The following is a 19,185-nucleotide window of genomic DNA, read 5'->3' as shown; positions in this document are numbered from 1 at the left end:
TTTGACGTGTATTTGACAGATGAGTTTATGTTTTTTGTTTTTTTTTTTGTATAGAGCTATTTATTTGCTGTCAAAGGCAATTAATTCTAAAATGCGCTCTACATAATTATTTCATCTATTATTAAGTGTGTAGCATGAGTAAAAAAAAAAAAGAACAATGTTAATTATATGCAAAGCGTTTTTTAATTTTAATGTGATGTTTTAACATTATTATTAAGAGGAAAAATTATTGTCAGTATACCTACTTAATGTTAAATATTTTTCGATACAAATTTTAAAATAATTTTTGTTTTTCTATAACTACATGTAAGACACCCATTAATTTGTTCAGCATTTTAATTTAGCGCGTTCAAAAACGAAAAAAAAAAACAACACAAAATTAAAAATACAAGACAAGAAACATGAACAAAAGTTTAATTTTATCACGGTTAATGATGCTACATTGTGTTTTTCCATATTGTTTTTTTTTTGTTTTTTGTTTTTCTCTTTTTATTCTTCACTGTTTATACTAAGTACCAATTAACTTCTTTTCCGAATCATATCCGTTCCGAATATGTGCGTGTAGAAAATTAATTCGTGTTGATATTTAAAGAAATTATTCGATATTATAAAAGGTAGGCAAAATAAAAGGTTATAATATGATCCAATGGAACGCGTACTATTTTTTAATAAAACAGAATTTCACCTCAGATGAATACGCGATATTAAATTTAATTTAAAAAAATTTAACCTTCAAAGTAAAATAAAAATTTCAATAAAATATTTTAAAATTATTGTTGAAAAAAATATTGTTACAATATAAATTCTTTTTCAATCCTTAAAAAGGATTCAAAAACTAAATCGGGAAATTAAAAAAAATTCTTTTTTTTTTTTAAATATAGAAATCGACTTTAAAAGAATTAATTTTTTTACATTGTATTAAAGATAATTTTTGATTTCTTTCGACTATTTTAGTCTATATACCTAGACCTACACAATAATACACTATATTTAGTGAATATAGTAAATTTTTTAGCGCATCAACTGGTTTTGACCATATATAGAAATATTCCAATATCCTATATACAAAAGTACCTGTAATAAATAATTATGGTACAAAAGTGCATTTTTGCACCCCTAATCGTATAAAGAAATAAAGTAAAAGTGTATTTTTCCAGATAAGCTAAAGTGACATGGATTCATGTATTGTTGTCGAAAATAAACACTTATGAAAGTTTCATTCAAATAAGATTAAGTTTAACGGCTTGATTGTCTACCTCGCTATATTACTCTGCAAGTGAGAAAAAAGTGAGTAACTATCATATATTTATATGATAGTTACCCTATATATAGGGTAATTTTTGAGTGAGAAGATTTTATTGGTATCTCGTTTTCTTCTAAAATGTATACAAAATTTATTCACTTTGTTTTTGAGAGAGAGGCTGAAATACCCATTATAAAAACGGAGAATTCTGCGATTTGAAAGTGAAGTAGAAAATCGAGATACAAATTACGCTGTAAACAAAGACTTCAAAATTTTTAGCTCAAAAATAAGCAAAAGAATTGCAAAACCATAAATTGTATATGTTTTTGTATATGGGGTGCAATATTTTCTTACATTTTTATGCAATCATGTTTTTAATGATTAAATGGGTCCTAAAATTTTAGTGCTACTATTTAATTGAATCAAATTGTCTGTGGAGTTTCAATGTATATATGTTTGAAATGGTCCCTTAATTTATTTTTTACATGAAAAACTTTACTTATAATCATTGAAATTTTTCTATATACATATATACATTCTTTTATAGTGGGATTGTATTATTACAGTATAATTACATATCAAGAAGAAGATGACTGATAAAATTTAAATGAAATTATAGATTTAACTCGCAAGATACGGTAACAATTTTTTTAATTAAAAGTTTAACACCTTGTGAATAAAAATTTTGCGTATGATTAATTGTTAGCAGAAACGCAAGGATGTTTCTATGATATAATATGATAAACAAAATGATAAAAATTTATTTCAATTATAATGAAAATAGGCCAAGAAATGCAACTTAACACTACACAATGAAGGTGAATTAAATTTATCAAATAAAATTTATATTAATTATAATTTAAAATATGTATACCACTTGAAAAATAAATCAAAGCGTAATTAAGTTTAAATGATAACAAATAGAGCAAATAGAAATATTTGATATTCTTCCAGTGCGGTTGTCTTATCAAATGTGAGGCGGTATAATTTTAATTATCAAATATTGACCCAAAATTTTCTCTCATTATGAAAATAATTTGCATACAATGTATAAGTTTTTTTCAATAAACATACAATCTTAGTATGTGGGTATTTCTGAATGCCAATGAAAATTCATAATGGGTGATATCGAAAATTTAACATGGCTAAAATCAAACACTGCAAAATTGTTACTAAACATATAATTAAATTTATATAATTGAATTTATGAAATTTTTGTTGTTTTCAATTGTCATTTTTGATTTTCGTAACTGTCAGAATATTTTTTTTTTTCATTTTTTTTTCAGTTTTTTTGGTAAATTGCTCGTATTTTCACAAATATGACAAAATATACCAATTCAAGTATGTAAGAAAATTTTAGATTAGATTAATATTTAACTGATCGAAACTTATTACTGCATTAACTCTCAAAGAAGTGTGCTTAAACAAATGCAATATCACAGTTTTAATTCTACAAATTTTTTATAGAAATGAAATTTACTATTGCACAAACATATTGAGCCTCCTGAAATTCAAACGTGAATTTTATTATTAAAAGCATCGAATTATGTTTTATCATAACAATAACTGGTGAGCATTCAAAGATTATTGAGCATTTTTTGACGGCATTGCAGAAACCTTGTATTTTAAATTTCATTTTATATTGAATTTTTTTTTCTACTTATGATTGAATCCAATATTCCTTGGCATTCAATCAACATTTTTTTACTTTATTTTTTATATCGAGGCTCTATGCATGAAAATGAACTTTTTCATTGAGTATACGTCTTCTATAGGTATATATAAGAGTTCACTTATTTAGTTAATTATTTTCTTATCAAATTGAAAAATAAATTAAAAGTAAGATTAATGCATTAAATGTTATCTATTGCTCTAAAATAAATTTTATTTTGCTTTATCATAAAGTTTTTTTCATAATCTACATTTTCTAAAATACTTTTGTCAACAAAGTAGAATACAAGTGTCTATTTGTAGCTTACAAGAAAAAGTTATGTAACATAGATTATTTAATAAATATTTTTATTTCTTTTTTTTTAATACAAGGTGAACAATGCAATCATTATCACCGGTTTGAACTGAATTTAGGTTTGTCATCTATCACAAAAGTATTCTTATATTTTAGAATCTATATTTAAAGTTCGAATAAAATTTTAGGTGTTGATTTTGCAAAAGTTTTATAAAATTTTGTCTTGAATAGATGTCTTTCTTTTTGAGAGAGTATATGTATATCGCGAAAAAGGCCAGAAACGAACAAATTTTTTGTTCCGCCATGGGCTATAACATCTTAAAGTAACGATTTAGGAGGAATTCATTTTTTCTATAAAATCGTAAATCTTTAATTATTAATAATTTACGAATGGAGTTGGATTGATGATATCTAAAACAAAGTCAACACGAAAGAGTTATTTTCTCATATGTCTGTAACACTTGTCAAGATATATTCGAAAATTTATCGCCCTCTACATATTACTAAATTTTTTTCATCTGTCAAATTGCTAAATTTAATTTCTATTTTCCAGTGCTCGCCAGCGAGCAGAATTACGATGCAATTGTAATTATTATAAGCAAAGCGTGTCACCCGTGTGTCACAATGTATTTTATTGTCCCACTTTCTAGCAGGGAGAGAAATTAAACTACTATTTCTAACGAAAAATAAAATTTTGTATTTTATCGATTTGTTCACTTCAAATTAAAAATCTACTCAAAAATGTTTAAAATTAAAAAAGAAAAATAATCATGTTTTAAATTTTTGCTAATTCGCCAAATTCGCCAAACCTCTTTTGGTGTCATATGAATAAAATTATTTAAACGTAATCACATCTCACCTATTTTGTGTTCTTTTAAATTGTTTACACAAGGTGTGATATACATATGATTTAATATATGATTTGTGTAAATACGGTTACATTTACAACAAAATATAATTGTATATTTTGAACTTTTGATCTTTTAGAATAGGACTTGATCTACATATTACATAAATATATGTATACATATATGTACAGTTCAAAAAGAAAATATAAATCATTCCGAAGGAAACACAATATATTGTGAAAGTTTCTTAAAGGAAAAATATCAATGCATTCAGTTGAAATGGTTATTATTTTTACTATATTTGTGGGTACAGACTAGTTTTTACAAAAATTCTTCATAAACTTTTTAGAGAAAGAGGCCAAACATTTAAAGTTCAAAATAATTGTTATACTTTAAATTTCATAATAGGATTTAAAATACAATAAGAACAAAAAAAATGAACACATGAAAAATACGCGGAACAAGTAATTTGGATTTAAACTATAGGGTAACAAGTTCAAAATGATTTAAGAACGTTTATTGTGAAAAATGAAAATTATAAAGTTTTTTGTTATTCTAAATAATAAATAGAGTCTACTACCGTATTAAGAAAATTAGAAAAAAAAAATTAATATTTAATTTGCTGAATTTTAACAATAGATGTCTCGAGTACATATTAGCAGTTTTTGCTTATAACAAACGGCACCTTTCACTTATAACACACGGATTAATCCAGTTAAACAAAATTTCGAAATAATTAACCATTTTGAACGAAAATATTATTACCATAGTATGTATGGGGATTTCGTTTTTAAGCAGAGAATTCGGTTTAAGCAGTGCAAAGTTAATAATTATCTTTTATTTTCCAGTCTAGATTCTAAAGTTTCAAGTTCAGATTAAGTTGTATGTTTAATTAAATATGTTTTATGAAAATAAATGATCAAAGAATAATAAAATTGTTATATTACAGATCGACTGATAAATTTATTATGCAATCTAAAATTTGTTCTCCTATGCGTATATAAATGTAATGAACATTACATATTATATGTATAAGCAACTACGGAACATTTAGATATAGATTATCATATTCATATACTTAATATAATGTAGGTATATTCAACACAGACAGTATAGTCACTTAAACATATCTATATAGGCAAAGCACATGTATTGATTGTTTTAATTTTTTTTTTATTTACTTACATTGTTTTGTCATTCACATCACGGGTTCAAAAACTCTTATTGTCGTTAACTTGTTTCTAAAAAACAAAAAAAAACAAGAAAGCGAAATGTACATTAAGGCAAATTGATTATAAAGAAAATCGAAATAAAAGCGATAGGGCGAATAGCGAATTTTTTTTTTTAACGAATTTTTCACCATAATTTATTACAATATAAATGGTAACTATTAAATCTAAGCGGCTCTAAAAGAATGATACAGTTTAAAAAGCAAAAATTTTAAAAAACAATAAAAAATGAACAAAAAAAAAATTCTTATGTCTCTTCTATAAACTAATTGCAACATTATATACAATTAAAATTTGGCGTAAATTTATTTTAGATACTATTTAGGGAAATTGTATACTTAAACGTTGATAATGAATCGGAACAGTAGTAATATGAACAAAGTAAAGAAAGATTGTACAGGGTCGTTTAAAGGAATTCTGAAAACTATTTGTACAGATTTTTTTGTATCTCCTTTAATTGACATGATTTGTAAAATTACAGACCATAATTTGTAAACGCCTGAAAGATTAAGATTTACATCTGTTCCATCATAAAACATTATAAGCATATTTAAGACTGCTTAATTGATTCTTAAAATTAACCGTTATCTTAAACTAGTCTCTCGTTTATTTTTGAAATATAATTTGTTCAATCAGAGAAAACTTTCGGCCGCCAATTTCTTTAACATCGTACATAATCTTTATCTTTACAAAAAATAATCCCACTTTTACCTAAAAATATACCGTTATGCTTTAATTAAATTAAATGGCAGTATAGTTCTAGACTTTTTTAATAAAATTTTTCGAAAATTAATACTCTAAGAATAAGATTTCAAAATTAATGCAAAGTTAAAGTCTTAAAAGAATTTAATTAGACCATTTTATATGAAATACAGGATTTAGACTTAAATTTTTCAAGGGGTTCGCTAACCATGGCTTGTGATCGCCTATTATTCCTGATTTTATATTCATAGATTTTTAAATTTTATTCTTGTTTTACGATTTGATAACACAGTTTTGTTTTTCAATTTGATTTATCATTTTTTTTTTTAAGAATTGCAACCCTGTACATAAGGACTACAAAAACAGTTTGTTGTTGATTTTTTTAATTCAACGTTCATTAAAACGCCCAATCTATAATAATTCCATATTAATTAGTGACTAAAATGAAGAAAAAGCAAATTCTTTTATTCTTATATAATTATGTAAAAAAATTAAAATTTTATATGCAATTTTCAATAATTATTTAATAATTTATTAATAATCACTTAATTTTATTCTCTTTTTCAGGTATGTTCTTAAATAATTTTATTAAGATGGCAACATTATACTAATGATATAGTCGTAAGTTTTATATTATAAATTAATTTATTATTTGAAATTCCTTTAAATTTTCTTATAGTGGGAAAATTATGTGTTTAAATCAAATATTATTGTTAGCATATAAGCCTAGATTTTACCCATAAATTGATTCATCCTTGATTACCTCATGACCTATGATGAAGAACGAAAATTATCTTCCATTATTTTTGGTGATAAGCACAATAAAGATACGAAGAAGATTTCCAAGAGAAAAATTTTATGTAATTTTTGAAAACCTTTGTATTTTATAAGCCCATGTATATTCCCAATTAGCTAAATATAGCTTTGTCGTGCAACTTAAATGAACAGATATAGAAATTTAACCCATTTTCATTAAATAAAATACAAAAATTTTATTTGAAATACTCTTGATCTTAAAAATGGTTTGTCAGACAAAATATTTCTGAAAATAATTGCTCGTGGTTGGAGATTGTTTTAGGTTATAAGGCAAAAAATGCTACAACAAGTGACTAAAATGACATTATATTAGCTGTGCATGACAACACAAACCATAAATTGATTCTTAATATGCTACAAAAACTAACCGTAGCCATATATAATCGATAATTAATTAAAATATATTTCTTTTCTGAAATCTCTATAGTTCAGCTATTTAAAATTTCAGAATTAATTTAAATTCAATTGCAGCTCTGCTTAAGTGTTTACTTTCATTTAATAATAATGTGATTTTTTCTTCTTCTTAAATCACATATCACATAAATTATTTCAGATGAATTCGTTTTTGTTTTTATATTGCTACTTGTTTCATTATTCAAAAAAAAAAAAAAAACAGCCAATTTAAATATTACTATAGCAATTTCTTAGTACCTACACATACATTATACATATTTAGTATAATAATATATTTCGTTGATTATATCGAAAAAGCAAAGGTATAAAAGCATAATACGAAATTTACCACAAAATAAAGAATCACTAAAAATAACAATTATAGCAATTTAAAATAATAACAAGAGAGAAGCATTTACGGTAGTAGCAAACCAATAAAAAATACTCTAAGTTTATAGTGTGTACGTAGTAAATATAAAACACTATAAGTCAGTAACAGTATACAACTACTACTATATCTTCTTCATATACTATATGATACCTACTTCACTTGTCTGTAAGTATAATTTTACGTTCATATACAAGTGAACTGGCAAAAAAAAAAGACCTTAACTATTTATAACTTTTGATTATTTTTTGTGTCTTATCGCTTGGAAATACAACATTTTCAGATATTAAATCATGTAGACAACATTTTCCTGTTGCTTGTTACGAAGATTAAAACAAACCAAAGAAAAATTACAAAAACACAAAGTACAAGTAAAAGTAAGAAAATATTAACAAAACAGTATATAGAAGAGAGAGAAAAGTAGAGAGTTAAAAAAAAAGTCATCAAGAAAAACAATAATATAAAAATAAATTTTCATCTGTTATTAATATTCCACCCGTACAGCCTGGGTTTTCTTTTTTTTTTTTAAAGTATGCGATGCATTCAGAGTTTGAATTCACATTGCAGAGAAAAAAAGACGTTCATCATATTCATACCTCTTTTTCTGGATGGTTAAAAACAATTATAACACTGTACATAATTGCATAAATGATAATGAAAACAGCAACAAGACTGCTCTGACATAACACAAATGTAGTGCATTCGTTTTGGTATTTAAATTATAAATCTTAAAATTAATCTTAATATTATTTAAAATTTAATTTGATATTTTGAATAATGGACTATTTGAATCAATTTAATGAATTGTTCACAACAGACTTACAAAACGAATTTTATGCATATAGGCTCAAGAAACGAATTTTCTCTTTTTAGAAATGAAATGAAATGAATTAGGAGAAGATGAGGAGTATTGTAGTGCGATAACTTCAAAGAGAGTATAAATACTACAATATTAGAGAACAACAAAAACATTAATCAAATTTTATAACTTTGAAATGTATATACTAAAATAGGGTATGTTACGAATCCACAAGATTTCTGCAAAATTTACGGATTCTTGTCAAAGTAGTAGAAAATTTAATTTGTATTTGTATAATATTAGCTTTTACATTTGAGTAATTGTAAATGGTAAATAATGCTTCGTGCGCTCCGCCGGAGTACCTTCGCATCTTTTTTTAATGCTCTTCTCAACAAAACTGTTTCCTTTATTACGTTCAAGGCAACAACTAACATTTTGGTTGATTCCAAATGATTTAAAAAAAGTGTTGCTGTTGTATAAAATGTTACTGTTAATATGAGCTTCTAAGTGCACACCCGTTCGATTATTCAATAAGTTCTTTTCAATTTCTATTATGAATATCAAGTTTTATAAATATTTTCTTATGTATTGAAAATAAAGTATACACTTACTTACATACATGTATATTTCATAAATTATAATGAGTATACAAATAAATGTTCGAGATACATTCTTGGTTATAAACTCATCAAACCCGATACTAATTATTAACGACAAGCTCATATCATTATAATTTTATTATGATGAAATTTTAACGAATGTTGACTTATTATGGTGGCTATTATTACACAATACATATATTTTGTATGCCACAATCTATATATATATATATGCTTATTTTTTTTTTTATCCTTTCCGCTGTTTAGATGAATTTTAATTAAATTCTCGTAAATTTTATTGAAATTAAATGGTGTACCTACATATTCATTTGGACATGATGCTCTTGAAATATTCGAAAAAAAAAATTTACATATTATATTTTATTCAGTCATATTATACACAGAAACATTGAACTAAAATTATTAATATTATGGATTTATAGCAGATTGCTTTTAAATAGCCACCCATTTTCAAAACAAAAAAAAAAGATCACATTACATTGTAAAAAGAATTTTGCATTCTTGATAAGCTGGTACACGTTGATCATGACTGAATGTATTGCATATCCATAAGTAATTGAATGTACATACACACGTATATATAGTTAGTTGTAAATTATGTAAATTTTTTCGTTTATTTTAAATTAAACGGTTCATGTTGTATTCAAAGTTCATTCTTTTACATTTTTTTTTTTTGGAAATATTAAATCGATTCAAATACGTATACATACAAACATACATAAATATAATGTAAACGTAATTATATTTAATAATAGCGTATTAAAAATTACTCTAACAACTAAATTTATATTCAGCGAAGTTGTGTGTATAGTTTAAGAGAAAATTTGTCAAAAGTACTTTTTTTGGTTTTAACTTGAAAAGTGGATGAAAGAGACTTCCTTCAGGAAAAATAAAATTATAGTTTTATTGTAGAAATTATTTTTTAAAAAAATTCTTTAAGAAATAAGAAACAAAAAGTATAAAAGTGCTAATTTGTTTATATTTTGGAAATAATATTTTAATTAAAACCCTCCATTTATTTTGATGAAACATCATTATATATAGTGTGTTTTTAACGATTGCCACTTGAAATTCTCGAAAATAACACGAAAAATTAAATATGACTCGAAATTTCTTATTTATTAAAGTATTAAAGTACTTCATTAATATTTAAAAATAATTTTGGGTATATGGTTATTACAGTTAAGCAATTTCTCGACGTCAATGTTCGGTCACTTTTTCGAAGAGAATAAAATTAATCAAAATTGAGTCGATTAAAAAAGCCATTACAATAAAAATTCTAGAATATGAATTTGAGCGTATGATTGCCAAATTTTATACAAGCAGTTATTTTTTCAAACCATTCCATTAAAATTTTCAGGATTACATGTAACCTTATCTTTAACCCGTTATTCGGATTGATCCAATAACAATTATAGTAGCCCGCCTTGTTATCAAACGTATATAATATATAGAAGAAATCGTAAAACTAAACTTACAAAATAAATTTTGAATGTTGGTTTCTTTTAAAATTAAAATATTAATAAAAATTTTATTAAAAATCTTGATAACTTATGTGAACAACAAAAATTTTAAAACATAATGAAAACTTTCCTTCAATCAAAGACATCTGAAGTGTTAATTTATTTAGAAAATTTATGGGTAAAATTTGTAAACTTTGATTTGTAAATAAAAAATAAAATTATATTTGAATAAACAATAAAGTTAGAGAAAAACACTTTACTAAGTGGTTATCCATGTTTACACTAAATTTTTTTAATTTATGTCACACTTTTATACATAAACGCATTTTTAAATACACACAATTGCAATCAATATATTACGATATTGAACTGTAGGCAAATAAAATACTTGTATTTGAAAACGTTGATTAAAATTTTTAAAGTTGCATCTATTATACTTTTAAAAATAGGCATAATATGACGTGTTTGTTCAATTTTGTAATTTAAAACATGAAGAGGTAGAAGAAAAATTTTGGTACTTAAAACCAATGTTGATTTTGAAAACATAAACATTAAATTACATTGTAGTTTTACGAAGAGTAAACGAACATCTCTCAATCCTCAAATAAAATGCACCTATAATATATAAAAATTGCCTCCTAACCAAATACCGCCTGAGATATTTCAAAAGCATTTGGACGTCAATAATGGAAAAAAAAACCGGCCGAACCATTTCTGCGTCCTGAAAGCCAGAGCATTTTTTTGAATTTTAAAACAATGTCGATTTCGGGATTTTGCCAACCAAATTTAAAAACCTATTTACGTTTTTACAATTTATTGTTTTTTTGCCATAATGATTTTTTATGCCTTCGCAAACTGCTAAGAACCAACTGCTAAGAATATTGTTGAATGAATTATGAAAAAAAAAAATAAATTAATTTAAACTAAAATAAGTTATTTTATTATACTTAGTATAACATTAAATTTTTTTAACTGTGTTCTCTTGTTCTTGTGTTAATAATTGTCTTTAAATGCAGTAAACAAAAAAAAAAGAAATCAGCAATCCATTAAAAATAATTAAATAAATTATTATTAATAAAAAACAGCGAGTTTTTTGGAAATTTTTATAAAAAAAAAAACCTGAAAAGTGTTACCTAAAATTATAATTGCAATTTTGAACAAATCAACATATCTACTTACAGATAATAACAAGAACCTCCAACCAAAAATGCAAAAAGACATCACTTCTTTGGTTTTTTGATTTTATTTTCTTATAGCCATCAATGACTGAATTACACCTGTTTTTTTCTAAAATTACAAAACTTTTTAAGTGTGCGGACGTAATTTTCATAAAATTGTTGTACATATATATTTAATTGTAATTACATAATAATATTTATTGAATATAAAATGAACATAAAGTGACGAATAACAAAAATTGATGAATTTGCATTAATATTGAGTGGCTTGTTTGTAATAAAAATTACACTCCAGCGGGTAATTTTGTTTTCTTCCGCAAATTCTATAAATAAAGGTAAAATGTTTTAGTAAAAACTTTGTAATTTCTGTAAAATCTCAATTTTTATACATCTAGTAATCTATTTTTCTGTATCAAACTGTGATCCTATTCCCGAAACTTATACATATTTTGAAACGCAAACCCTCGCATATATTATGCAAATTGTTTTAATTGAAAAATTTTCTTTTCTTCGTCGAAAATTTAAATGCACCAAAAATAAAATGTACTATATTGGCATATTCAACATAAATCTTACGTAAGGATCATATTTCGAAATTAGAAATTAATCAAGATAAATCTCTCAGGATTATCAGAATGTAGTATATCAAAATTGTAATGAAATTGGTTTTCGTACGTATCAGAACTTTGCCGCCTTCAAATACGCCATCTACCAAAATGCACCTAATTTATAGAATTTTAATATATTCACTATTAATCTATTTTATGACCACTCTCAGAATTCTTTAAGAATATGTTTTAGTGCAGATATGTACATGTACATTTGTACATAATACAATAGATTGCAGCGTGTGTAAGAAGTTTATTTTTTCTCACGTATCATTTACTTTATAATTTTGCCAATTATTAATATAAAACCACTTTATTTAATTATATATACTAATAATTATTAGCTATACATATTAAATATTTTTTTTATTTTAAGATTTTCTAAAACTAATAATCTATTTTAATTAAATACTAATATTTTCGATAAAGAAAATTGTCGTTATAATAAAATTATTTTGCAAAGTATTAAGGCACTTGATTTTTTTATATTATTTAACAGAAATGTCTCTTTTCCGTCTGTTCATAATATTTCAAAGGAATACGCAATATGCAAGCATTGAGTTTCAAATACTTTGTATAAAATGATCATTAAAAATGGTAAAACATTTCTTTAACAATTTTTCTTTTTGCAACAACAAAAACCCACTAAAAGATTGGCATTAAATTCACGTGGTTTGAATTTCATCTTTGAAATATAGAAAATATTTTTAAAAAAATTTTTAACTTCTGTATAATAAGTGGGTATCTATTTAGTATGTTTTTATTATAAACTAGTTTTTCAACAAGTTTAGACTGATTTTCTAGATCAAATACAACATTCAATTCATTATTAAAAACAAGAAAAAGAATGAGAAATTCAAACTTGATTACAAAAAAAAAATGTGAACATTTCAAATCCAGCTCATCTGTGAAAAGTTGTACTCTTGTATTAAGGCAGATTGTACATTAATTAATAATTTTCTATTTTATGAGGAACAGTTCTTTGACGGACACACGTATACGTGTGAAATTGTACAAGTTTTACTTACAAGTTTGTATATTTGTATACAAGGAAGGCGTAATAATCAGGCTATATTTTTTTTTGCTATATTTTTTCTTGTTTTTATAACAACATACCTACCACATATTATTTTCTCATTATTACATTTTTATTACCACTTTATTACACTAAATATTATTAATAATGATTAAAATTTTAAATAAATTGTAAGTTTTTTTTTCAATATTTGAAATTTTAATATTACTGATAAAATTTATAAATATTTTCTATTATAAATGCAACTGTAACTGTTATACATTATATGTAATTTCGGTAAAGTCGGAACAAATTCCCGGTAAATAAACAGTTGAGTATAAAATCTTGGCATAGGTTGGGTAAATATTTTTATATTCTTCGACAGTATGTAAACTTAATTAGAGTTGTGGGTCAGTAGCTACGCTACCCTTAATGATAGTCCCCAGATGATTTAAAGTGATATCCTGCAAGTAAAATATTTTTAAACCGAATACTGCTTGTCGTTTTTTATTCATACTCTTTTAGTCTAGAATTCAAAGAGAGTGACAGAAATATCCTTCAATTTTTAATTCGTTAAGAGTAATTCTTGCTAGCGTAAATACGACATTTCTTTTTCACGTTGCATTTCTGTTATTTCTCCATATTGAAATAGTTACTCTTTCTTTTTCTGAAAATTTCATTGATCTTTCACAGAATTTATTAAAAATCCTTTCAAATAGTTTCTAATTTTGCATCTAATAGTTGATCATTAACCATTTTTTAATGCTACTTATGTAAGTGAAGAGATAAAATCAATTTCAGTTTTAAATTACTTGCATATTAGAAGGCATTTTTACAAGCTATATAGGCATGAATATTTTATAACAATTTAATATAATCGAAATTTACTTTTAAACTAAGTATGTACACTCAAAACTTTAGTTTATTCAGAAAAATGTTAATTTATTATTCCTGATTTACATTTTTACTGATTGAATTACATACTGGAAGGTATTGTTTTCGTACCAAATTTAGCATGTGCGGATGTTTAAACAACGAATTTTAGCATGTGCGGATGTTTCTATTGCTAGCAGTTGGTATATTGATGGAAATCATTACCTAAACTGAATTTGCCTTCAATTAAATTATATTATGTTATTCGTTTCGTAATGAAATGATTAGCTTTTGAGTGTAATACTGGGTCGAAACTACACATACTATTACGTATTTTTTTACGTTTAATACACCTTAAAAGGAATCTCTTCTAATAGTTTTCTAATAGTTTTGAAATTCTAATTTATTATAATTATAAATTTTTAAAAATCATTGAGAAAATACAAACGGCGGATTCCGGTCGTATACTGACCACATTTAATTTTTTATGTGTTACTAAAGCAGTAAAATATTTGAAATATGCAGATAACTTTAAAAGAAATGATTTTGATTTAAATAAATTATGACGTTTTTATTAAATATACCATTTGTAATAGATTCTATCATTCCTAAATAAATCAACCATAAAAGATTTATTATAATGTCAAAAACAATTTCTTTTTCTATTTGTACAAGTGTTCTCCATCTAATTTGTCCGGAAAAAAATAAAACAGGAATAACAAATAATTTAGAAAAAAGAAATGTTTGGGTGCTCAATTAGTTTACTAACGGTAATTCGCTACAGCGTCATATATATCATAGGTTGTGAGCTTCCAAAACAACATTAGAGATCATTTTCATTATAAGTTCGTCTTTAATTAAAAAATATAAATTTTAATGTTTTATCGTATTTTATTTTAAAATATCGCATTTTTTTTTAAAATATCGTATTTTATTTTAAAACACGATAAAAAAGTAAAAAAATATGCTAAAAGGAATGAACTAAACGAAAATTTATATTCTTCGTTTTTTTTTTTCGAAAAATTAAAAAAAAAATTATTTGGTAGATATGTATATAATTTGTCGCGACGTATGTAATATCAAGAGGGAAATATTTCGATCCCTTAAAGTGTATAAATTCTTGCTAGAATCGGATATACATATATAAATTGATTTAGCTGCCTTTATCCGTCTGTCCATGTCTTGTAGTAGCGCTTATTTGAAAATGCAAAGACATGGAGACTTGAAATTTGCCAAAGATGTCCGCCGGCAAATTTTTTTGCAAATCGAACGTTTATCGCTTAAAATATAAGTTATAAATTTTAACGAAAACCAAAATTAATTTTTTTACCCGCTTTTATAAAGTGTTCGGCAAATTTTGTTCGGGAACATTTTTAGACTCGAAAGAAAGACATCGAAAATTTGTGGAAGTGTATTATAACTTTTGTTCAGGGCACTTTTTAACACAGGTTTTGGGAAGCCTTAGTCCCCAAAAAGGTTTTCAGATACTTGCAAAATTTTCGAAAATAGTCATCATACAACAATCTTTAGCGAGGCTTACAAACCTTTACAAATGTTGTTGGAAGACATGTCGGTTGGCTAACTGTAGATTTCGTGTGGCGCCCCATGTCTTAAAAAATCAAAAGTGGAATAAGGATCTAACATCTGTTCAACAAAAGTTGATATTTTAACCGCTGTCAAAATGTCGTCATGAACTGCAACTTGTTCTTTATTTTGACCTCATTTAAACGATAATATTCACTTTTTTCTTCAATTCTTGTAATGCCTGCCAGAATCTTAAATTTTAATCAAATTTGTCTTAATTGTGATTCATTATTGTCACGCCTTTACATTTAGTATAATCAAAAATCATGATAATTATTCTTTGAAAATCATAAAAAGGAAAAAAACGACTTCCAAAAGTGTGAATGAAAGTAACGTAAACTTGCGAAAAATTAAATTTCATTTGATAAAAAGAATTTTTATATGAATGGGAATGGAATTATGTAGAAACGAAAAAAAAACAATTTATCTCTTAATCTTATTGGCTTTAAGAATTAGTAACTTGATTTAATTAACATGTGAAAAAACATAAAAATAAAAAAGAAGAATAAAAGATTTATAAATTTTTAAATTAATTTCATGTTGTTTTAGTTGCTATTGAATTGTTGGCGGAAGAAGTCAAGTTGATGTAAGTGCTTAAGAAAATAATATATTAACGAGTTCACCTTAAGAATGTTTTCCCGCCTATTTTTGACATTTAAAAATGATTTATGCGTGGTGATGTTATTTGAAACAAAAAATAAAATGAAAAGGAAGTAAAAACGAATTTTGCTCTAAACGCGAACTTATTAGAGAAAAAATTCTTTAATACGTGAGAAAATAGAAAATTTTTTTTATATTAAATTTAGGATTACTTTCTGGTTCTGAGAAATCGTAAAATCATAAGGATTTTCGATAGGTTTGCACTTGGTGTTTGAGAATTTGTACTTAATTGTTTCTTTTGCTTTCGAAGTTGTTGTCAGTTAGAACTGATAGAACTGACACCTTCGAAAGAAAAGTCTTCTGCTCGCACATCTAGAAATTGTTTACTTGTTAAAAATATGATGTTCCTAGACCCTTTCTCCCGTTCATGTATGACTACATTTAAGTATTTTGTTATTAATTGTTTTAAATGCATTTGGATCAAGGATTACAAATAACAGCTTAATTTAACATCAATGACAATCTGTTAAATTTACAGATTTGTCCATACGGCCTTTGTCTGTATATCAAATTTTTAATTGATTTAATTAACTTCTCGCATTTTAAAAGCGGCTTTGTCCTTCATAAGGTTAATTTTCCTAAATTCACAAAGGGATATTGTAGACTTAGCTTAAATTTTTACAACAATTTGATAATTTATATTTACTTATCTAATTTCTGCTATTTACTACAGCTTGGAAAAAATAATTTGCAGTCGGAACTCATTATGTGCTCTCATTAATGTAAAACTTGGAATTTCACTTTAATACATTATAGAAAGTTAGAAAAATATGAAGTTGCAAAACAATACAGGTTACAAAAATATAAAAACAAAATAATTTTATTTCTGAGCAATAAATTTTGCAAGTCAAATCTAAGTTTTTTTATATAATCGAAATTAAAAAAAAATGTGAATAAAGAGTGAAGATAATATTGAAATAGCGACTTTTTATTTACTCTTATGAACTTATTCGTGGAATATTTTAAGTTCCCGAAGACGTTTATAACACACTTTATAATATTTTAAGTTCCCAAATACGTTTATAACACACTTTATAATTGAATTTATTCTTCTTAACTTTACTCAACATAATTTCGAATATTCCAAAGGTTGACCGCCAATTAAAAAGCCCAAATTCATAAAACGGAATAAGCTTGTATACAAGATATTCGTATACCATATGGAAATGGTTCCAAAATTTTTTTTGATAAACAATTCGTAAATTTATTCCTAAAGTTAGCCACATATTAGTTTACCATTTACTTATATAATTTAAGTTCAAGATAAATTCTAAATTAATTATTTTGATAAAATACTGAGTATGTGTATATGAATAGTAAAACAAACGAATACATTATGTTTAGCTTTAGACAGTGTACATTTGTGCAACAACAATTTATTGAATTGATAAAAATTATATTTTTTTTTCTTACAAGGTGACATTTAAAATTTTTCCATATATATGAAGTTATTGAAAAAAAGCATTTCTTTTACAAAGAAAAAGATTAATAACAACGAAGCAATTTTTTATTAAGATTTATTTTTAAAATTATCAATACGCTTTGTCATTACTCGTTATACAAACACTAGTCAATAAGCTGTAATACTTTTTAAATGGAAAAATTGTCAATAGTTATACTTAAATGTTTTCTGTGAAAAGTATAAGAAGCTACGTTCAAATTTAAAGATGGTCTAAATTTTGTCCAAGAAGATTATTTCTTTTAAATAACTTCTTAATTACTCCAGATTCGTATGGATTATCAACTTTCATAAACAAAATATATGAGTTCACTAGGCGAAAACTAGGGTGTGTTACTCTTAATATATGTGTGATGATGATGAACAATTTTGCATGAATGTTCTCGATTTCAATACCTTTATAATAGTATTGTAAAATATAATCTTCACATTTTCTTACTTCAATCTTAAATATGTACAAATATTATGATTTAATTATTCAAAGAACTGTAGTCAATCATTTTTAATATGAAATATGATCAAAATATAAAAACAAAACTTTGATAATAAAAGTGAGAATGCTGCAACTTTGTATTCGTCGGAATATTATTCTAGAAAAACATTCACTAGATTAAATTAAACTGCTTTTCTGAATAAAATTATAGCTTTTAACATTTTATTAAGTTAAAATTGGTAAAATAACAATGCATCTTTGTCTATAGTCATAAAATTATTTATAAATTATTTTCCCTATGTAATTAATTCTCTTTTAAAAAATTTTTTTTTTTGTTATACAAGTAGTGTTGTTTTTTATTTTTATAAAAGTTAATTAAGTTTACTGATATTAAAGGTAAAAAGATGATAAAAAGCAAGAAGTAAAGCAAAAAAGAAAAGAAAAATTTGGATGTGTTCAACATAATATGAAGGACTGTTTTGAATGACCACAAAATCCTAATTAATAATATTCTTGTTATACTCTTCTATTATTTAGATAGCTTCACTAAGTGAAGTTTTTATAAATTTGTAATGGCAATAGTAAATAAATTCTGCTACAAATAATTTATTTGTGTTTAAAGAATTAGGTATTTGACTATAATTTGCTAATTTTTTGCATATATTAAATTCAGCACGAATATAATACCACTCTTATATCATAAAGCTGGTATCTGCATTCCATGTGGTTGCACTTATAAATAAAATTACTAGATAATTTTGTTTTAGCATAAAGGAACAAATATAAGGCAAAAAAAATATAGGTATAATTTTTTATAATTATACGCTTTAACTATATAAAAATTAACTTCATATTTCATTTTAGTAAAAAATGTCCATAATATAGATGTTCGAATTTTATTGATTCGG

General features: G+C 24.6%; 1 protein-coding gene across 6 annotated transcripts in view; it reads left to right on the top strand.

The window, feature by feature from the left end:
• The window catches only part of LOC129613061 (protein doublesex), a 78,440-nt gene that overhangs the window by 26,481 nt on the left and 32,774 nt on the right, over nucleotides 1-19,185 (top strand). For 5 of the 6 annotated variants that reach the window (XM_055526977.1, XM_055526973.1, XM_055526976.1 and 2 more), the window contains one exon: nucleotides 6,556-7,087. The exons of the other annotated variant lie outside the window; for it this stretch is intronic. In XM_055526977.1, the coding sequence (XP_055382952.1) occupies nucleotides 6,556-6,599 (44 nt within the window). In that variant the 3' untranslated portion in view covers nucleotides 6,600-7,087. Of the gene's footprint in view, nucleotides 1-6,555; nucleotides 7,088-19,185 lie in introns of those variants that run through there. 6 annotated transcript variants of the gene reach the window in all.

Source organism: Condylostylus longicornis, unplaced genomic scaffold, assembly GCF_029603195.1.
Source record: "Condylostylus longicornis isolate FDR11 unplaced genomic scaffold, ASM2960319v2 ptg000080l, whole genome shotgun sequence".
Taxonomy (NCBI): Eukaryota; Metazoa; Arthropoda; class Insecta; order Diptera; family Dolichopodidae; genus Condylostylus; species Condylostylus longicornis.
The sequence above is the reverse complement of the archived record's forward strand: the minus strand, read 5'-3'. Positions and strand labels throughout refer to the sequence as shown.